Raw genomic sequence first — 19,267 nt, 5'->3', positions numbered from 1 at the left:
TAGTAAGCTGCTTTCTTCTTGCTAACTCTCAAGTCAGCCCATCTCTAATAGATCAGTGGCTAAAAATCTGCACCTCATTTTTCAGTGAGATTCTTCCTTTCAAAGAAGGACATAGTCTAAGAGGTGAGTTACACACCCCCCGCCCCCAGACCTTCTCCACCACAGGACAAAAGTGAAGTGATTTTAATTCTGAGTCATAATTAAAAAGTGGTCTGAAGAGGGGCGGGATAGGGAGGGTGGGAGGGAGGGAGACGCCAGAGGGAAGAGATATGGGAACATATGTATGTGTATAACTGATTCACTTTGTTGTAAAGGAGAAACTAACACACCATTGTAAAACAGTTACACTCCAATAAAGATGTTAAAAAAAAAAAAGTGGTCTGAAAAAAATGTTTTGAAAATGTCTGGAAAATGTCCAAAAGACGGATTACCCCTGCTTTTAAGCACCTCTGGGCGCCCAGGTCCCACATGCTTCCGGCTTTAAAGAGTGTCACACTAAGCCCTCTGAGTCATTCAAATGACCCCAAGCTGCCCAAGCCTGAGCTGCCTGCAAGCGGACCTCTTGCGTTACTTCTAATGCATGGGGGCTTCCTCATGGCTCAACCCGCTTGCTCTTCAGGATTTGCTTTGTAGTTTTCCCATGTGAGACAGCTGGTCCCGAGCTGTTTTGCTGTCCTCGGCTGATGGCAACGGCCTCCCGCGCTTTTGTGGATCTCAGGTTACACGGAAGAACCGCGATCTGCTGAGCGTCCAGCAGTTCTGGTCCTTCCATCCCCCTGCATTTCTGGGTAGCAGGGATTTGCCCTGGGAGCCCCTCGCCACCCAGAGGTGGCCCAGGCCCAGCTAACCTCTCCCACCAGACGACAGTGCTCCTGCGACTTTCCCCTCCCGAGGAGTCAGAGCTGGGCTCTGAGCTCAGGAGGGTGACAGCAGCTTCCTGACCTACAGGGGTTGGACATACAGGAATGCCCTTTCCTCCCCTCCCTCCCTCCCTCCCCTCCACACTTAAATAAGGCAATGACCCCACATTCAAGCCGATCACATCCCTAAGTGATCAGACATCTCGGTTGAATCTGGTCAAAATAATGTAAAGCAGCTTCGCAAACTCTGTGAAGAAAGGCCAGCTTCTAAAAGTTCTCCACATCAGGGTGGACCGGGCTTGCTAAATACAATAAAAATGAACGACTGGAAGGTGTTTCTCAACACTCGCAACTTCTGTTTTTTTTTTTTACCTGAGCATGAACCAAATCACAGCACACGGGCAGGCACGGGGCCACAGACTATACTTTCAGTAGCGCTGAAATGGATTGCTGCCTTACACAGAACTGTTTCATGTTTCTATTCAGCGCCCCGCCCCCCTTTCTCTTTTGAGCGAACCCAGTGTTTCCGGCCTCATCTCTGCTCCTCCTCGTTTGGTCTCCGCTCGTAACTAACTTCCACCGATCTGTCCGCGAGCACGTCACACCTCCGCGCTTGGTGCAGAGCTTCTCCCAACACAAAACCAGCCGCACGCCTTGCCGCTAGCCGGCAGCTCTTTCACGAGTTCTCTAGGGGTCTGACCTTCTACCTTTCTCTTCCCCAGATCCCACCTGCCATTCATACACATGCCCCTTCCCGCCCACTGCTTCCTGAGGAAGCCGATTGGCTTTCCAAGTGCCTGCCTGTCCATCCCTCCCCTCCCTCCATCCATTGAGGGGGATAATTTTACTTGCCCTCCTCACCAGTGTCGTTGGGGTATTTGTCTCCCTTGGTGCACGTCCTCCCATCGTCCTCCTGGATGTAGCCGTCCCGGCACTCACAGCGGTAGCTGCCCAAGGTGTTGACGCAGACGTGTGCACACAGCGTCTCGTTGCTGGTGGCACACTCGTCGATATCTGGGTTTGAAGCAAATGCAGAGAACACTAAGACAGTTTCAGAGAGATCACTTCCAGCACAACAGGCGACCTTGGGCTTGGCCCTTCTGTTAACGTCTGCAAAGGACGCTCTGCCAGATCTCCATCACCGGAGCCTGGAACAAGGCGGGAAGCTAGAGATGTGGGCCACTCATGACAAGAGCGCTTCAGGCAGTGTCACCACGGTTACAAACTGATGGGTGACGGGGTTCCTGGTTGTGGCTTTGTCACCGCCAAGTCTCGTGGCTTGGTGCAGGCACTGCTAGCCTCCAGAGTTCTCACTGTAGAACATGGCAGTGAAGCCTGCCTTAAATACTTTTGCAGGGCTCCCTGGAAGAGGAAATGAGATAAGAGATGGCAACACATTCTGGAAAACGACTATTGTAGAAATGATCTCCTGCAAAGACCCTAGTGTGCTGAGGGTTTTTATGTGCCCTTTACGACCAGAGGTTCCTAACAGCGTGGTGCAGACCTAAGGCCACTAGGAACGGCTCCTTCCCAGTCAGGAGACGTGCTGATACCTGGGGAAAACCACTTCTGATAAAAGAAGATGGTCGTAATGGGTCTGACGGAGACTGTTTTCCCCAGGAAATTTCCGCCCCATCCATGACCCAAAGAGACCCCTCCTGAGTGGTGGAAATGAGCCACGACACCATCAAACAAGTAACCAGAGAAAGTCCACGTGAACTGCGCACATCACAGGCTTGCTCCCCTACTGAACGGGTGGAAACAAAGCCATTTCCCAGCAGGGGAAGAGGAGGAGGCCCGAACCCGTTTCCCCGCTCACTGGCTGAAGATACCGGGTGGCGGCCAGGACACACAGCCCCAGACTGTGCACATGTGACCAGCGGACAGAGCCCGACCTTGCGCTCCAGGATGCCGAGGGTCCCAGCCACTCCCTGGACCAGCAGCCGGGGAGCCACCTCTGGCAGGCCCTGTGCGCCCACGAGGGGCATGTGGTCAGCTGGATGTTCCCCTGGCAGTTCATACTATGCATACTAGGTCACCCGTAAGCTGTCACAGCTGGCACCTCCCCTGCAATTCCTCGGGCTGACCACGTCTGTCCACGTGCCCCCACCTTCAACCTGAGGGCAAGGCGGCCTCTACTGTCCACAGGAGGAAGGACAAGGTTGAAAGGAGAAGGAAACAGGTGGGACTCTTAGCGGACTGCTAGTGTTGGCTTGGTCCCCAAGCCCCCCAAAGAAAAGAAAGGGGCACCAAAGCTACCACAACTGAAATCAGAGCCCTGGTACCTGGGACCTCCGACCGTGGTACACACAGGGGTTTACGGTGCTCTCTGCAGGAGAGCCCATGGGTCCCCCTCCGTTCGCTTGGTGGTCTCAGTTCCATTCCTGTTCAGTGGGGGGCGCCATCCCAGGGGCCACTGGGGAGAAACCTGGAGACCTAACATCTAGAACTTCTCTTTTTTTTTTTTTTTTTTTCCGGTACGCAGGCCCCCCCCACTGCTGTGGCCTCTCCCGTTGCAGAGCACAGGCTCCGGACGCGCAGGCTCAGTGGGCATGGCTCACGAGCCCAGCCGCTCCGCGGCACGTGGGATCCTCCTGGGCCGGGGCACGAACCCGTGTCCCCTGCATCGGCAGGCGGGCTCTCAACCAGTGCGCCACCAGGGAAGCCTAGAACTTCTCTTAAATGGTGCTCTCCAGAGCCCCCCTGGGACGAGGAGGGGGCTGCTCATCACCGCTGGTTTATTTTCTATCCAGCTCCCTCTGCAGTCTCCTCAGTTCATCTGTGAGCCGATCCTCAAACTCCACTGTCCATTTGTGCATATGCAGATTTCTGCATCCACCCTCAGAGTCTCGAGGGGAGGCCGGGAACCTTTTTTGTAAGCGATAAGCCCAGATGTTTCTGAGACAGTTTAGTCATGGACTGACCACACTTTGATACAAGCAGCTCCAGGGGCCAACGACCATAAACCTGCCTCAGACACCCAAGGAGTGCAGGGCTGGGAAGCCTAGTGAGTGAGGCGGGGAGGGTGCAAGCCGGTGGCGATGGATGATGCTGGCTTTGCTCAGCTGTGCCCCGGGCGCTGGCTTCAGCTCTGAGTCGCTTCCAGCCTGTCTGCCATACAGACACCTCCTCTTTCCCAGTCTCTCTTCCAGGTCATCTTCTGAGAGAAGGCTTATTCTTGTTTCGTTCTTCCTGCATTTTCACATTTCTGCCCACTTATATTCTGTTTCACCTTATTCTAGTTCTCATTGGATAATAGTCCCCTTCTCCTGCTCTTATATCTCACTGCCATTTAGGATCTGACTGGTACCCACTCCCTGAAGAATCCCTTGGTTATCGTTTGTTTTTTTTTTTTTTTTTTTTTTTTTGTGGTATGCGGGCCCCTCACTGTTGTGGCCTCTCCCGTTGCGGAGCACAGGCTCCGGACGCGCAGGCTCCGGACGCGCAGGCTCAGCGGCCATGGCTCACGGGCCCAGCCGCATCCGCGGCACGTGGGATCTTCCCTGACCGGGGCACGAACCCGTGTCCCCTGCATCGGCAGGCGGATTCTCAACCACTGCGCCACCAGGGAAGCCCCATCGTTTGTTTTAATAATCATGGTGAAAAGCAGCGACCCCTAGAATAGTACCAACCCAACTCCATCCAACAAGTATCAGGATGTAAGGGGAGGGATCAAAGTGGCTCCTGAGAGCTGGTCCCCACTGATGAAGAATGCTCAAAAGAATCATGAGAATCTGGCACATCCTCAGGACCCAGGCAATAACGCGCATCGCCAACGCACCCAGACAGTACGGCTTCTCACGCCTCCGGTGCCTCTCCCGGTCATATCGGTATCCTGGGTAACAAGTACACAGCACTCGGCCGAAGTTATCTGTGCACTGCTGTTCACAGGGAGCTTCAGCACATACATCATAATCTGAAAAAGAAAAGTGTGAACTCAAAACCACCACAAGTCATTCACTAGATGGAGGCGGGGCCCACCCAGACCTGGTCGGGAACAGACTGTCTCGGCCGCACCCAGCTCAAGGGGAACGGTGGTGTGACCAGCTATGTGTGGAGGGAATTAACTCTTCAGGCCCCGGGGCATCTTCCAGGAGGGCTGCAGTGGGTACTGGAGTGCTTGGCATCTCAGTGGTTAAATGCAGATATCACTTGTGATACGCCCTGGGTCACCTCACCATCCTTATTTTCTTCTTTCTATAAGAGCATCTTGACAAACTTTAATGGTGTACTGATTGCCACAGTCTACGTAAGAAGAATGTGCTTACCGTGTAAAAGTAACCTCAAATAAATTCATCTAGCGCAAAGGTCTTCAAACCAAAGTATGCAATCCCTGGGGTAAAAGGAGATTTTCCTGTGGGTTCTCGGACACATATAAATTCAAGAGGGTCAATTTACAGATATTAAACTTCCATGCTTATTCTTTCTAAAAACTGATCTACTTGAGGATTTCCCCCATTATCAAGAGTCACTGTATTTCTCTTTTGCTGCCTTTCCTTTTCTCATTTTAAACAGAACACCTTTATTCAAATATAATCCACATGGCACAAAATTTACCCTTTTATAGTGTGCAATTCAGTAGTTGATTTTTTTTTTTTTTTTTTTTTTTTTTTTTTTGTGGTACGTGGGCCTCTCACTGTTGTGGCCTCTCCCATTGCGGAGCACAGGCTCCGGATGCACAGGCTCAGCGGCCATGGCTAACGGGCCCAGCTGCTCCGCAGTATGTGGGATCTTCCCGGAGAAGGGCACGAACCCGTGTCCCCTGCATCAGCAGGCGGATTCTCAACCACTGCGCCACCAGGGAAGCCCCCAGTAGTTGATTTTTGTCATTCATCCAGAGAGCAAAGAAGCTTTCGGTGGCCAGGCTCTGCTGAATTACCTGGGGGCCTGTTTCCTCTTTTTCACCAACTGCTGCAGAGACAAGGAATTCCTTCCAGCTGAATACTGAAGAACAGCCAGCCCTGGCCATGGGCATCGGCGTCCTCACGTGAGGGGCGGGGAGGTGCTGGAAGTCAGGCAGGCCGGGGGGAGCGGGCAGGAGTGAGGGAGGCTCACGGATGTCTCTGTGTGCTGCAGGCATGCAGATGGAGTGGGGGGGGGGTCGATGCTGCACGGTGAGTGAGCAGGCGTCTGGGAAAGGCAGAATAGCCAGAGATCTCGTTCCAGCTCTAAGTCTGTGCACACTGGGGCGGATGCTCTATTCGTCGAGAATCAGGGCATCTCCTCTTTTCTCAGGCCTCGCAAACAAACTAATATTTAACGAGCCTCTGAAGGGCTTTGGCTCTAAGTCAGCAGGCTCAGACGGAACATTTACTTCCAGACTAGACCCAGCATCTCATTAATCACTGCACTGTCTCCCGCAGGTGCTGACAGATAAACTATCGCTGGAAACAGAGTGAGGTGAGCCTGGCTTTGCTCTGCCACATGTGAGAGTGGAATGGGTGAGCTGTCAGCCCCTGATGTGTGTGGGGTCAGCGAGACAAGGGCCAGGCCAACCTCAGGACGACCTGGAAGGCGGCCCTTTGCTAAATACTCCTCCCCATAGATGTGGATTTCAGGCCTGCTCTTCCTGCATGTGTCCCATGTTTTCTTCACTGAAGCATCACCTCTAGGCAGCCCACGTTCTGTGCTCCTTTTGCTCAAGAGCAACGTCTCAGCCGTGATTGGCTGTGGGCTGCCCTGTCATTTTGCCCCTGTCGTTACACCGAAATTTTGGTTTTATAAGTCTTCAGTGTTGGCAGCATAATGACAATATAAAAGCTATTTTTTGCTAAGCCTGGAAGTATACTCTAATTCCCTATCCTTTTTTGAAGACCCTTTTGTTTTCCCTGGAATTAAAATAATTATCTAGTACCACATGCACCCAATGTTCACTGCAGCACTATTTACAATAGCCAAGACATGCAAGCAGCCTAAATGTCCACCAACAGATGAATAGATAAAGAAGATGTGGTACATATATACAATGGAATATTACTGAGCCCCAAAAAGGAATGAAATAATGCCATTTCCAGCAACATGGATGGACCTAGAGCATATAACACTAAGTGAAATAAGTCAGAGAAAGACAAATATAATCACTTACATTTGGAATCTAAAATATAATACAAATCACTTTATTTACAAAACAGAAACAGACTCACAGACATAGAGACAAACTTATGGTTACCAAAGGGGAAAGAGTGGGGGAGGGATAAATTAGTAGTATGGGATCAACAGATACACACTACTACGTATAAAATAGATAAACAACAAGGATTTACTGTATAGCAGAAGAAACTATATTCAATATCTTGTAATAACCTATAATGGAAAAGAATCTGAAAAATATATATGTACAACTGAATTACTTTGCTGTATAGCTGAAGCTAACAATACTGAATATCAACTATACTTCAATAAAAAAATAATTATTATTTTGTATATTTGGGGGGGGGTAGTTGTGAACTTTCTCTCTTAGCTTCAAACTTCCTCTTCCATGAGCTACTTTGTGACTGGTACTCTGGAAACCACATTTCTGCCTTGTTGGCTGCTGGCTTATTAAGTACTGAGAACAGGGCTGGGAGAGTGAGCAAGGTGGGAGGGGAGGAGACTGTGAAAGGTCTAAACAGGATTTAACATTTTGAAATCATGTGTGCCTGAAAAAGTCTTTTTTCAACCCTTATGGCTAGTTAGGGTATATAATTCTAGGTTTGGAAAGCTACCTCAGAATTTTGAAGGAACTATTCCCGTCTTCTAGCTTTCAGTCCTGCTATGGATAAGTCCTATAAGATTCTAATTCCTGATCTTTCAAATCTCATTTTTCCCCTCTTTGAAAAATGTTAGTATTTTCTTTTTGCCCCAAGGTACTAACATTTCACAATGATGTCTTTATGTGGGACCCCTTCAATTTTTGGTAGGCTCTTTTAATCTAGAAATTCATATCCTTCAATTCTAGAGAATTTTCTTGAATTATATCTTTAATGATTTACTCTCTCCTTCTTCCTCTGTTCTGTGTGGAACTCTTTTTTTTTTTTTTTTTTTTTTTGTGGTACACGGGCCTCTCACTGCCGCGGCCCCTCCCCCTGCGGAGCGCAGGCTCCGGATGCACAGGCTCAGCGGCCATGGCTCACGGGCCCAGCCGCTCCGCAGCACGTGGGATCCTCCCAGACCGGGGCACGAACCCGCGTCCCCCGCATCGGCAGGCGGACTCTCAACCACTGCGCCACCAGGGAAGCCCTGTGTGGAACTCTTATTTGGATGTTGCATCCCCTGGACTGGTCCTCTAATAATATTCTCATAGTTTTCTTTTACGATTTTTTATTTCTTTGATCTTTTGCTCCAGGTCCTGAAAGATTTTCACAATCTCATTTCCCAACCTTTTTCCTGTTCTCATTTTATCATGCTTTAAATTTCCAAGGATTCTTTATTTCTTCTTTGAATGATCTTTTTTAATAACACCATGTTCTGGTCCCATGGATGCTATACCATTTTTGTAACTCACTGATGTATAAATGGTAGTTACTTTGAAGTTTTCTTCTTTCTGTGTGGTGTTTTCTCTAAGACTCTTTTTTTCCTGTATGTTTCTTTTGTAGGTTTTCATCTTATGACTGGTGATCCTTTTCCTGTTTGGACATCTGCTGTAACTGATTCATGGTTAAATACAATAGCTAAAATATAAAAAAAATATAGCTAAATAGAAGCAAAGCTATAAAATTAGCTAAATATTGAATAGAAGGCTATAAAACCAGCTAAATAGAAGCTCTTTGCATGTGGTAGACTTTATAAACACTGGGCTTAATTTTTTTTTTTTTTTTAGCATCTTTATTGGAGTATAATTGCTTTACAATGTTGTGTTAGTTTCTGCCACATAACAAAGTGAATCAGCTATATGTATACATATATCCCCATATCCCCTCCCTCTTGAGCCTCCCACCCTCCCTATCCCACCCCTCTAGGTGGTCACAAAGCACCGAGCTGATCTCTCTGTGCTATGCAGCTGCTTCCCACTAACTACCTATTTTACATTTGGTAGTGTATATATGTCCATGCCACTCTCTCACTTCATCCCAGCCTCCCCTTCCCCTCCCGATGTCCTCAAGTCCATTCTCTACATCTGCATCTTTATTCCTGTCCTGCCCCTAGGTTCGTCAAACCATTGTTTTTTTAGATTCCATATATATGTGTTAGCATACGGTATTTGTTTTTCCCTTTCTGACTTACTTCACTCCTTATGAGACTCTAGGTCCATCCACCTCACTACAAATAAGTCAATTTCGTTTCTTTTCATGGCTGAGTAATATTCAATTGTATATATGTGCCACATCTTCTTTATCCATTCATCTGTTGATGGACACTTAGGTTGCTTCCCTGTCCTGGCTATTGTAAATAGCCTGGGCTTCATTTAAGTGATTTGCCTGGTGCATTTCAATGTCAGTTTCTTTAGGACTTTTTTCCTGAGTCATCCATAACATCCACAGAAGACATTTCCAAATCCTTGCCTGACAGTAAAGTCAGGAACTTTTGGAACTCAAGTGGAGAAGAAGGTTGAGTGTTTCAACATTTAATGCATGATCAATCCTTTACTAAATCCTTCCATTTTCAGTATCAGAACCCTACCTTCATCTCTCACTGGCACCCTCAGTCCCAACAGCCTCCAAGTACCCTCTCAAAAGAATACATCTCTGGGCTTCCCTGGTGGCGCAGTGGTTGAGAGTCCACCAGCCGATGCAGGGGACACGGGTTCGTGCCCCGGTCCGGGAAGATCCCACGTGCCGCAGAGCGGCTGGACCCGTGAGCCATGGTCGCTGAGCCTGCGTGTCCGGAGCCTGTGCTCCGCAACAGGAGAGGCCACAGCAGTGAGAGGCCCGCGTACCGTACAAAAAAAAAAAAAAAAAAAAAAAAGAATACATCTCTGGTCGTGTGCTTGGTCTTGGAAGGTGCAGTATTCTGTCTGTGTGGAGTGAAGGACAAGTTCTGGGAGTCTGACTTCTTCTTAAACAAGTTTTCAGTCAATCCTTCTGTGTTGACATTGCTTTTCACTTCCTAGTACCTCTGTTTCTGGAAACTTTTAGTTTTTCTGATTGTTATTTGTTTTGGTGTAAATTGGGTTGCTCCTTAGTTTCCCCTGATGCTGGTTAAGGATTCATCTTTCCCATTTTGCTAAGTTATTTACAACCTCTCTGTTCTCCAGATTCCAAATATTTGTTGCTGTTATCTCCTCTTCATTTTTCTTTGTTTTTGTGGGTTTATATGTCTTTTGTGAACCCCTGGCATCTACAATACACCTTCTCGCTGCCCTACTTTGTGGGGTTTCTGGAGGTAGCAGGGTTAGTGAATTTATTTAACTTTCCATTTTTCATGGTTTTCCAGAGACCGTCAGCTTCCTGCTCTGTAGCTTTTCCCTCTACAGTTTCTCTAGTTTCACCTGTCCTATTTCTCTTGGCACCGTTCTAACTCAGATCTTCAGAACCTCCCTTGTAAATCCTCATCTCAAGATTCTTCTCTTTTAAGTCCACTCTATGTAACACTGTCAGGCCAGTAATAGTCTGAAAGTATAGCTCTGTGAGTGTCACCACCTTGCTCAAAAAGCCTGTAAATTCTATGCTCATCAACATTAAATATAAATGGCTCACTCTTGCACTTGAGGTTTGGTGTTCTATCCCTGAGACTACAATTCCAACCTTAAGACTCAGTTATGAATTCCTCACACTTTGATAAGGAATACACTCTCTTCCCCATCATCCCTTATCACGTCCATGGCTTACTGCTATGTTTTTGTTTATTCTGTTTTCACCCTTTATAATGTCCAATCAACCCCTCCACTCTTACTCTCAGCATTTTATTACTGTCAGTACCCTATCTAGTTTCTCAAGTCCCAATGCAAACGTCACTTTTTTGAGAAGACTTCCTTGAAGTCCTCAACAGAGTTTAGCTTCTGCATCCCACCAATCCCCACAGGACTCGATCCTGCTCTGCCATATTTGCTGAACGCCTACTCTGTGCCGGGCTCTATTCTAGGAGGCATGGAGTGGTATGACGAAGAGCACAGGGTCTGGAGCCAACCCTCCCCACTCTGCTACTCTCCCTGTGATCCTGAGGTCTTTAAGACTCAACTTCCTTACCTGTAAAATAGGGAGAACAGTAAGACCAGCTTCATGGTGCTTTTAGGAAGATTAAATTGCATGATGCATTAAGCACAGTGCCTGACACCTAGTCAAAGCTTGACCTGCTTTTTAGCTTCTTTTACTATTAGTTCTAACGATTGTTTGGATATCTGAAAGATGGCAGGGGTTGGCAAACTTTTTCTGTAAAGGTTCTAGATAATACTTTTTGGCTTTGAAGGGCTTTGTTGCAGCTACTCAGCTCTGCTGTTGCAGGGCAAAAGTCGCCATAGACAATATTGAAGTGAATGGGTATGTCTGTGCTTCAGGAAAGCTTTATTTACAAACCAGGTGGTGGGCCAGATTTGGCTCACAGGCCACAAGTTGCTGACACTTAAACAAATGAGGCAACAACACTTTAAAATTGCAGCTTCTACTCGCTAGCATATTTGTTTAGAAATTCTAGTCTCTTCCTATTATCTGTAATGGCTAATTTTAAGGGTTAACTTGGCTAGGCCACAGTACCCAAATATCTGGCCATTTTTCTAGAATTTTCTGCAGAGATTTTTTTTTTTTTTAAATGAGATTAACATTTAAATCAGTAGACATTGAGTAAAGCAGATTGCCCTCCACACTGTGGGCTGGTCTCCTCCAATCAGTTGAAGGTCTAAATAGAAAAATGATGGCCTTCCATTGATAAAGAGGGAATTCTGCCAGCAGATGGCCCTTCAGACTCAAACTGTAACTCTTCCTGAGGTCTGCAGCCTGCTGGCCTACCCTGCAGATTTTGGATGTGCCTGCCTCTACAATCTCAGGAGCCAGTTCCTTAAAATAAATCTCTGTTTCTCTGGAGAATCGTGACTAATACACCAACTTTTCTGAAATCCTACACTTTGCATCCTTGGGTAACAGAAACCTTTATGATGAAAGATACCTTTAGTCATAAACACACACACACACACACACACACACACACACACTCACACACACACACACACACTGACTTATTCCCACAAAGGAAAACAAATCAAAAAAAAAAAAAGTGTTCTAGTGAAAAGCGATAGAACAGAGTTAATTACGGCAAAGCAACTTTCAGCACTTGGGACCCCTTTTCCTGGAAATATGCAGTTCTAAGTTACATTAATCTTAGGTGCTGATAATGTCTCACTGCAGGGTGAGGGAGACTGGTTTTAGGCTTAGATGATTGAAACCACAACACCTATCATTTAAAGAAACTCTAAGCTTGTGGTATCCATGTAATGTGTTTTTAATCCGGTTGGGCAAGGTCCTTAACTGGTATCTTAAATTGATGGACCTAAACTCCATTATCTTCTGTATCTGCAAAACTGAAATATAAAGGACTCAGCTGGTGGCTGAGAAAAGCTGGCTTATAAAAGAATGCAACCGGGCTTCCCCGGTGGCGCAGTGGTTGCGAGTCCGCCTGCCGATGCAGGGGACGCGGGTTCGTGCCCCAGTCCGGGAAGATCCCACGTGCCGCGGAGCGGCTGGGCCCGTGAGCCGTGGCCGCTGAGCCTGCGCATCCGGAGCCTGTGCTCCGCAACGGGAGAGGCCACAACGGTGAGAGGCCCGCATAATGGGAAAAAAAAAAAAAAAAAAAAAAGAATGCAATTATTTTGACCTCTGTGCTTTTTTTCCCACCGAGCTCTAACAGAACTAGCTGGCAGTGAGAAATTCCGTCTTGGAGAGACCAGTATAAACCAACGTACGTGAAGAGATTTCCTAACCAGCCTTCCTAAAGCAGCTTTCTCAGAGTTGACAGCTATGGTTTCATGAACTCTTCTGCAAAAGAGAGCAATAAATAAGAAGGATTCATTTATCTCTAACTGATAAAGAAACGGCTCCCTATGAGATAATGCAACATAATTAGCTTGGCTGGGCTCCCAGTCCACTAGAGAGACGTGGATTCTTGGCCAACAGTGAAGAAAACTATGTCACATTACCTACTCACCTGTTCCCAGCCCAGCCCTGGGCAAACTCATCTCATGCTCTTCCAACAGTTCTTAGTGTTTTCTGTATCAGTGCTCTGCCTGGAATCTTTCACAGTTCTCTTCCTCCTTCTTGTCTAAGTCCTGGGCAGCCTTCCTCATAACCTAGCTCCAAAACTCCTCTCCTTCTCGAGGCCACCTCTGACCGCCCTGGTCTCTGGGACTACGTGCCCCTTCTGCAATATGCGTGTCTCTACTATGCATGTTGCAGTTGTTAGTAATAACAGGAACCATGAGTTATCAAGCACTTAATAAGAGCCAGCCTCTGTTCCAAGTACTTTACATACGGTAATCCTCTTAAAGCCACCACATGAGTCAAGTACTATCACTTTCTGCAAAAACTAAGGTTTAGAAAGTCACGTGCCCAAGGTCATTGCTAGCAGGATGAGTGTTTTGGACTGAATGTTTGTGTCCTCCTGAAATTCATATTTTGAAATCCTAACCCCCAGTGTGATGGTATAAGGTGGGGGTCTTTGGGAGATTATTAGATCATGAGGGTGAAGCCCTCATAAATGGGATTTGTGCCCTTATAAAAGAGACTCCAGAGAGCTCCCTTGCCCTTTCCACCATGTGAGGACACAGCAAGAAGATGGCTCTCTATGAACCAGGAAGTGCTCACCAGACATTGGACTTCCCAGTGCCTTGCTCTTGGACTTCCCAGCCTCCACACAGTCTAACGTATCTTTGTCACAGCAGTGCAAATGGATTATGGCAACATGGAAGCATGATTAAAATCCAGGTCTCTCTGATTCCATGCCATCCACATTCTGTCTCCCAGCTTGAGGGCTGGGCCCACGTCTTACATCACTCTGTCTCTTCAGTGCTGGGCTGAGCGGTGTTTGCTGATGATCAAGGGGCTTCACGTTTAGCAGATGAAAAGCAGGTGGAGAGGCTGGGGAAGATGGCTGTGTTCTAACTGTGCATGAAATACTGACTAGGGAATTACAGCCTCTACGACACAAAACCGGAGATACGGGAATTACTCAATATGCATGTAATGCTATGTAATGATTTAGATAGAGCCTGACATGTATAACCAAATTGGCATTAGAAGAATTTACAGCCAAAAAAAGAGAGAAATTACACATGCATGTACCAATAACATACCTATGTTCCGTGTACATCTGAACTTTACAGACCTCTGGTTATTAGTCATAAACAAGGTGAGAAGATATAATCCATTATATCACATACCTTCTGGGATGCATTGTCCAAGGACAAATTTATACCCTTTGCAGCACTTCCTCCTAAGAGACAAACAAAAATGCATTTTAAATGGGATATGTTAGATTAAAAATAAAATTCTGTACAATTAGCGATTTTGAATGAAATAACTTGCGCCCAGGAAGAACTGAGGCATAAAGGAAAGTCGGGGTAGAGGGAATCTGAGATAAAAAGAAAAAATATTATCACTATCATATGACCACACCCTTTCCCCACCTAATACAGGACATTAATCCTTTGAATCCTATGAAGTGAATTAACCCTGAGACTTCAAGATATTTATATTAGATGATTAGTGGCTTATCATCCTACAGGTCAAGGATTCATATGACTTGCTAATTATATGAGCTAATTATAGTAACATTAGGCTAATTATAACATAATGACTGATAATTACCATATAATAATTAGGTAACTAATTATTATCAAGCCTGGGACTGGAACCCAAGCATTCTGACTCCCCCCCCTCCTTTTTTTTTTAAAAAAACACCTGTACCACATAAGGTACCTAAAGATACCTAAAATATCTGAATTTTAAGAATGGCTAACAGGCATATTTTAACATAAACATCCAAGACTTACATCTCTGCCCAAGAAATGGTGCCATCAGTTCAAAATGCAAATCTCCACTGTAGGGATCATATCTCTGGTATGGAGTTGTGACCTCCTAAGAGACCAGCCCCCTCTGCAGATAACAACAGTAAACTCTGGACAAAACAGAAGCAAACAACTACCTGATGATTCTGGAGAGTTAAAGCAGACAGATTTAGGAGGAGAGCTGAAATTTTCAACAAGGGACTGACAGAGGGTAATTTTCCTGCTTTTTAGGGCTTTATCCTGTCTGCAGATCACAAGGTGCCATGTGGAAGCTAAAAGTCTGAGAGAGAGAAAAACCTGCAGTATTTTTTGGCCTGATCAAACAGAGGACAAAGCCTTGGGATCCAGAGCCATGAGAAATTGAGAAGGAATCCTGGAAAGGATAGTGCTAGAGAAGGAGAGCCCTGAATTTTGCGTATAAACCCTGTCCAAGTCTCTGGTAACCCCTAACCCATGTGTGTGAGGAGCAGATCCAAAACATCTCAGCTAAAGACAAAAGGGGCTGAATGAAGACTTGAGCTGCCACTTCTACAGGCCAAACAGTTTTCACTTTTTGTCTAATCAAGTTAATTGTCTGCTAAAAGGAAAACATCAATACTCCTTGGACGAATATATCAGGATGCAGGGTCTCTACAACACAACATGTATAAATGTGACCTATTCTCAAGGGAAAAGACAGTCAATGGTGTGAACTCTAAGATAACCCAGAGGTTGGAATTATCAGATGCAAACATATAACTATGTTCAATGATATAAAGGAAGATGTACTTGTCATGAAAGAAAAAGTAGGAAATCTCAGCCCTCCATCTCTCCAATCTCCATCACTTTTCCCTTCCCTTCTCTCCCAGCTGGTTTCTAAGTAAGCTTCCCTTTACCACTTCCAACATCAGTGTATGTTAAATCAGAGAGCAAGAATTAACCAGGGTCCTGTGAATCTGCAAATCTCAAGAACTTACCGAGATGTTTTGAGTTGACTATAATGGTTAAACTACCATTAAAAATACTCTTCTTTGTAACCATGAGAAATCAGATTCAAGGTTATTCTCATCGCAATGTCATTCTGACTCATTTGCATTTGGATATGCTTTCCCGGTGGAACAGAAAGGGATTAAGTTAAATAGGATCTACCAGCTAGGAATTGCATATCACCTGCAACCTATCATGCCACCTGTGTTAACATGTTCACCTGTATATATGAATCAGGGGCACAAACCACTGATCTGGAAAATTAGGCATTATCTGTGTCTTAAAGCAAGTTTCCACTTTCTTCAAATGGCCAGAACCTTCGACCGGACTAGACAAGACCTTCTGTCTCTTTAAGAAGAGACAAACTTAAATGCATTTTTTTCCATCCCATCTTAGTAAAAAAAAATAATTTAACAGCATTATTTTCTACTTTTGCAAGTCAGTGTAATCTTACTGGTCAAATCAAGTTTTGTGGACTGGTCTGCTAAGTGAATGACCACTCATAGGAGAGACTTAAGCAATCTCTTCCCCAAGCTTTAAAAACTCAGAAAATTTTTATTACTTTATACAATTTATAAACATCACATCTAGTACAAGAACATTCTGATGCCTAACCGGGCTCAGCAGTATTACCTCATTCCTTCCTGTCACATCTCATGTGCAGCCCAGATGCAGCAGATAATCCTACTTCCAAAGCAAAATAAGTGGGCTTCCATTAGAAAAACAATGGCATTTGGGATGCTCCCAAAGCAGACTTGAGTGAAATAGCTAAGCTCAACCCCACCCTCAACAAAGGATACATTTGCCTGCTTGTACTTGTCCACTCAATACATACTATTTTTAAATCTCTCATTGACATACTTTATGTTAAGAGGAAATACTTATGTATATGTAATTTACTGATATGAGCGATCTGGGGCAACGTCCAGAGCCTTCCCGTTAGACCTAATTCCCCAATATCTCCAACTGCATTGTAATTTTACATGACAAGAAAAGCCCGTGGGGTATAAATTTATGATGATGATTATTTGTAATGGTGGTAGAAGACCTACCTTTACATTCTATGAAATAAACTCTGCCTAGTTTTCCATGGTTTAAGAAAGTCCAAGTTCCAGACTTCCCTGGTGGCACAGTGGTTAAGAATCTGCCTGCGAATGGAGGGGACACGGGTTCGAGCTCTGGTCCGGGAAGATCTCACACGCCACGGAGCAACTAAGCCCGTGTGCCACAACTACTGAGCCTGCGTGCCACAACTACTGAAGCCTGGGTGCCTAGAGCCCATGCTCCGCAACTAAGAGAAGCCACCGCAATGAGAAGCCTGCGAACCGCAATGAAGAGTAGCCCCTACTCGCTGCAACTAGAGAAAGCCCGAGTGCAGCAACAAAGAACTAATACAGCCATAAAATAAAAAAAATTAATTAATTAATTTTTAAAAAGAAAGTCCAAGTTCCTAACAACCAAAAAGAAAACTGGCTTAACAGAGCATTCATTAAAATTTCACGGATATTACTCACTGTATCACTTAAGGTTGTCCTACAGAAAGCTATAGGAGGAAGCAGTGCACTAGATGATTCGAAACTCGAGTGATTCATGAGAAAGCTGGATGGAGGGGCAAAACACGTGCTTTTGATACATCTCAAGTATAACACCACGTTTAAACATATGGTTCTATTTGTCTGTTTCTACCTAAATGGCACATCTAAGGCACTGCCTCTGAGATGTTCTATGGCATTTTCAAGTTCATGCAAATGGATGAAATCCTTATAATCTGTTTTTCTACATCTAAGACATTAAACTTGGGCACTCTAACCTTTCTGACCATTTCAAGGGCTTGGGACCACACAGTGGAGCCAAGCATTCTTCTCTCCAAGCATTGGAGAGATGGAGGGCTGAGATTTCCTACTTTTTCATTTATGACAAGTATATCTTCCTTTATATCATTGAACATAGTTATATGTTTGCATCTGATAATTCCAACCTCTGGGTTATCTTAGAGTTCACACCATTGACTGTCTTTTCCCTTGAGAATAGGTCACATTTATACATGTTGTGTTGTAGAGACCCTGCATCCTGATATACTCGTCCAAAGAGTACTGATGTTTTCCTTTTAGCAGACAGTTAACTTGATTAGACAAAAAGTGAAAACTGTTTGGCCTGTAGAAGTGGCAGCTCAAGTCTGCATCTGCTTTTTTATGGAAATAAGTGATAACATAGTGATTTGATATGCTTTCAAGAGGCTACGGAGCTCTGTCAGAAAATCTGAGCTTCAGGATGGACATGCTTCATTTAAATATCTGCTCAGCGAAGAACTAACCTCCCCTTGGCTGTTTTTTCTTAACTGCATAACTAACTGTCTCTGCTCAAGAGGAGGAGGTCGGAGGCTGCACTGTACCCTCCCGGGAACACGGCATTATTTTGCATATTAAACACCCATCAGTCATAAATCACCACGTAAACAATGAAATAGTCCAAAGCATCACAAAATAAACACTGGCCATACGTGTTATACTGTTTCAGAGATTACTTACAACATAATTCACGTATAATGAAGTTGAGCCAGCCAAACTGAAATCTCATTATGCAAGCACAGACACTTATTAGATCTAACTGCGAGCATGGCTGTGCGGTTTTTATCTTTTAGAAAACAAACTAAGACAGGAAAAGCTCATGTGGAATCAGGGGAGGCAGTCCTTAATACGCTTCACATTGTCACAATGTGGCTTTTCCAAATGCAAATATTTTTCTCATTTCTTGGCAAGCGGAAGTGGCGATTAGATGGTTGTTACATAGAAAGGGTGATATCTGGTCATCAGGAAAGTCTGTGGATGTTTCCCCTGGGTGCCCCTCAGTATTAACACACATTAAAAAATCATAAATAAAAACTATGCAGCCAGAAATATATGCCACCAGCCAAGTGTGTGTGAAAGCTTTTGGAAGGAAAAACTAAATCGGGAAAACGAAGATAACAGAGATCTCATCATCCAACTGTCTGCTGTGAGTTACCAGATGCTCGAAAAGAATTAAAACAACAACAACAACAACACTGCCTACAGAATTAGAGGGCCAGAAGAAGGGACCTTGAAAGGTCAAGTGAGCTAGTAGGCAAGACGTATTTCAACACTTGCTCCAAGGCAACAGTAAATTTTCCTAAGATTTATTTTAGGTTTCCTTTGCATAGCTGCCTAGACATGCACCAAATATACCAGGCTTTTTAAAACATGAGAGAAAGAACTACACTTTTTAGAGAATTTGGTACCAAGCTAGATGGAGCAAAGGCTTTGGAGTTAAGCAGACCTGGCTTACAATTCTGGCTCTGACCTTTAAAGAGCTCGGGATGTGGGCTTCCCTGGTGGTGCAGTGGACAAGACCTGCCTGCCAATGTAGGGGACACGGGTCCAGGAAGATCCCACATGCCACGGAGCAACTAAGCCCATGGGCCACAACTACTGAAGCCTGCGCACCTAGGGCCTGTGCTCCACAACAAGAGAAGCCACCGCAATGAGAAGCTCGCGCACCGCAACGAAGAGTAGCC

The 19,267-nt window shown here is 45.4% G+C and overlaps 1 protein-coding gene across 12 annotated transcripts in view; it reads right to left on the bottom strand.

Annotated features, from left to right (window-relative positions):
* Nucleotides 1–19,267, bottom strand: part of CCBE1 (collagen and calcium binding EGF domains 1) — a 232,634-nt gene that overhangs the window by 26,732 nt on the left and 186,635 nt on the right. For 10 of the 12 annotated variants that reach the window (XR_010836854.1, XM_067014983.1, XM_067014984.1 and 7 more), the window contains exons 3-5: nt 14,143–14,195; nt 4,642–4,776; nt 1,722–1,874 (exon numbers count right to left, since the gene is read on the bottom strand). Coding sequence is in view for 11 of the 12 variants with exons in the window: in XM_067014983.1 (XP_066871084.1) it covers nt 1,722–1,874; nt 4,642–4,776; nt 14,143–14,195 (341 nt within the window). In the remaining variant the exon portion in view is untranslated. Of the gene's footprint in view, nt 1–1,721; nt 1,875–4,641; nt 4,777–14,142; nt 14,196–14,754; nt 14,880–19,267 lie in introns of those variants that run through there. The other 2 variants (XM_067014991.1, XM_067014985.1) reach the window with 2 other exon arrangements.

The sequence above is a fragment of the Kogia breviceps genome, chromosome 15, assembly GCF_026419965.1.
Source record: "Kogia breviceps isolate mKogBre1 chromosome 15, mKogBre1 haplotype 1, whole genome shotgun sequence".
In the NCBI taxonomy this organism is placed as follows: domain Eukaryota; kingdom Metazoa; phylum Chordata; class Mammalia; order Artiodactyla; family Physeteridae; genus Kogia; species Kogia breviceps.
Note: the sequence above shows the minus strand (reverse complement) of the source record. Positions and strands in the feature narration are given on the sequence as shown.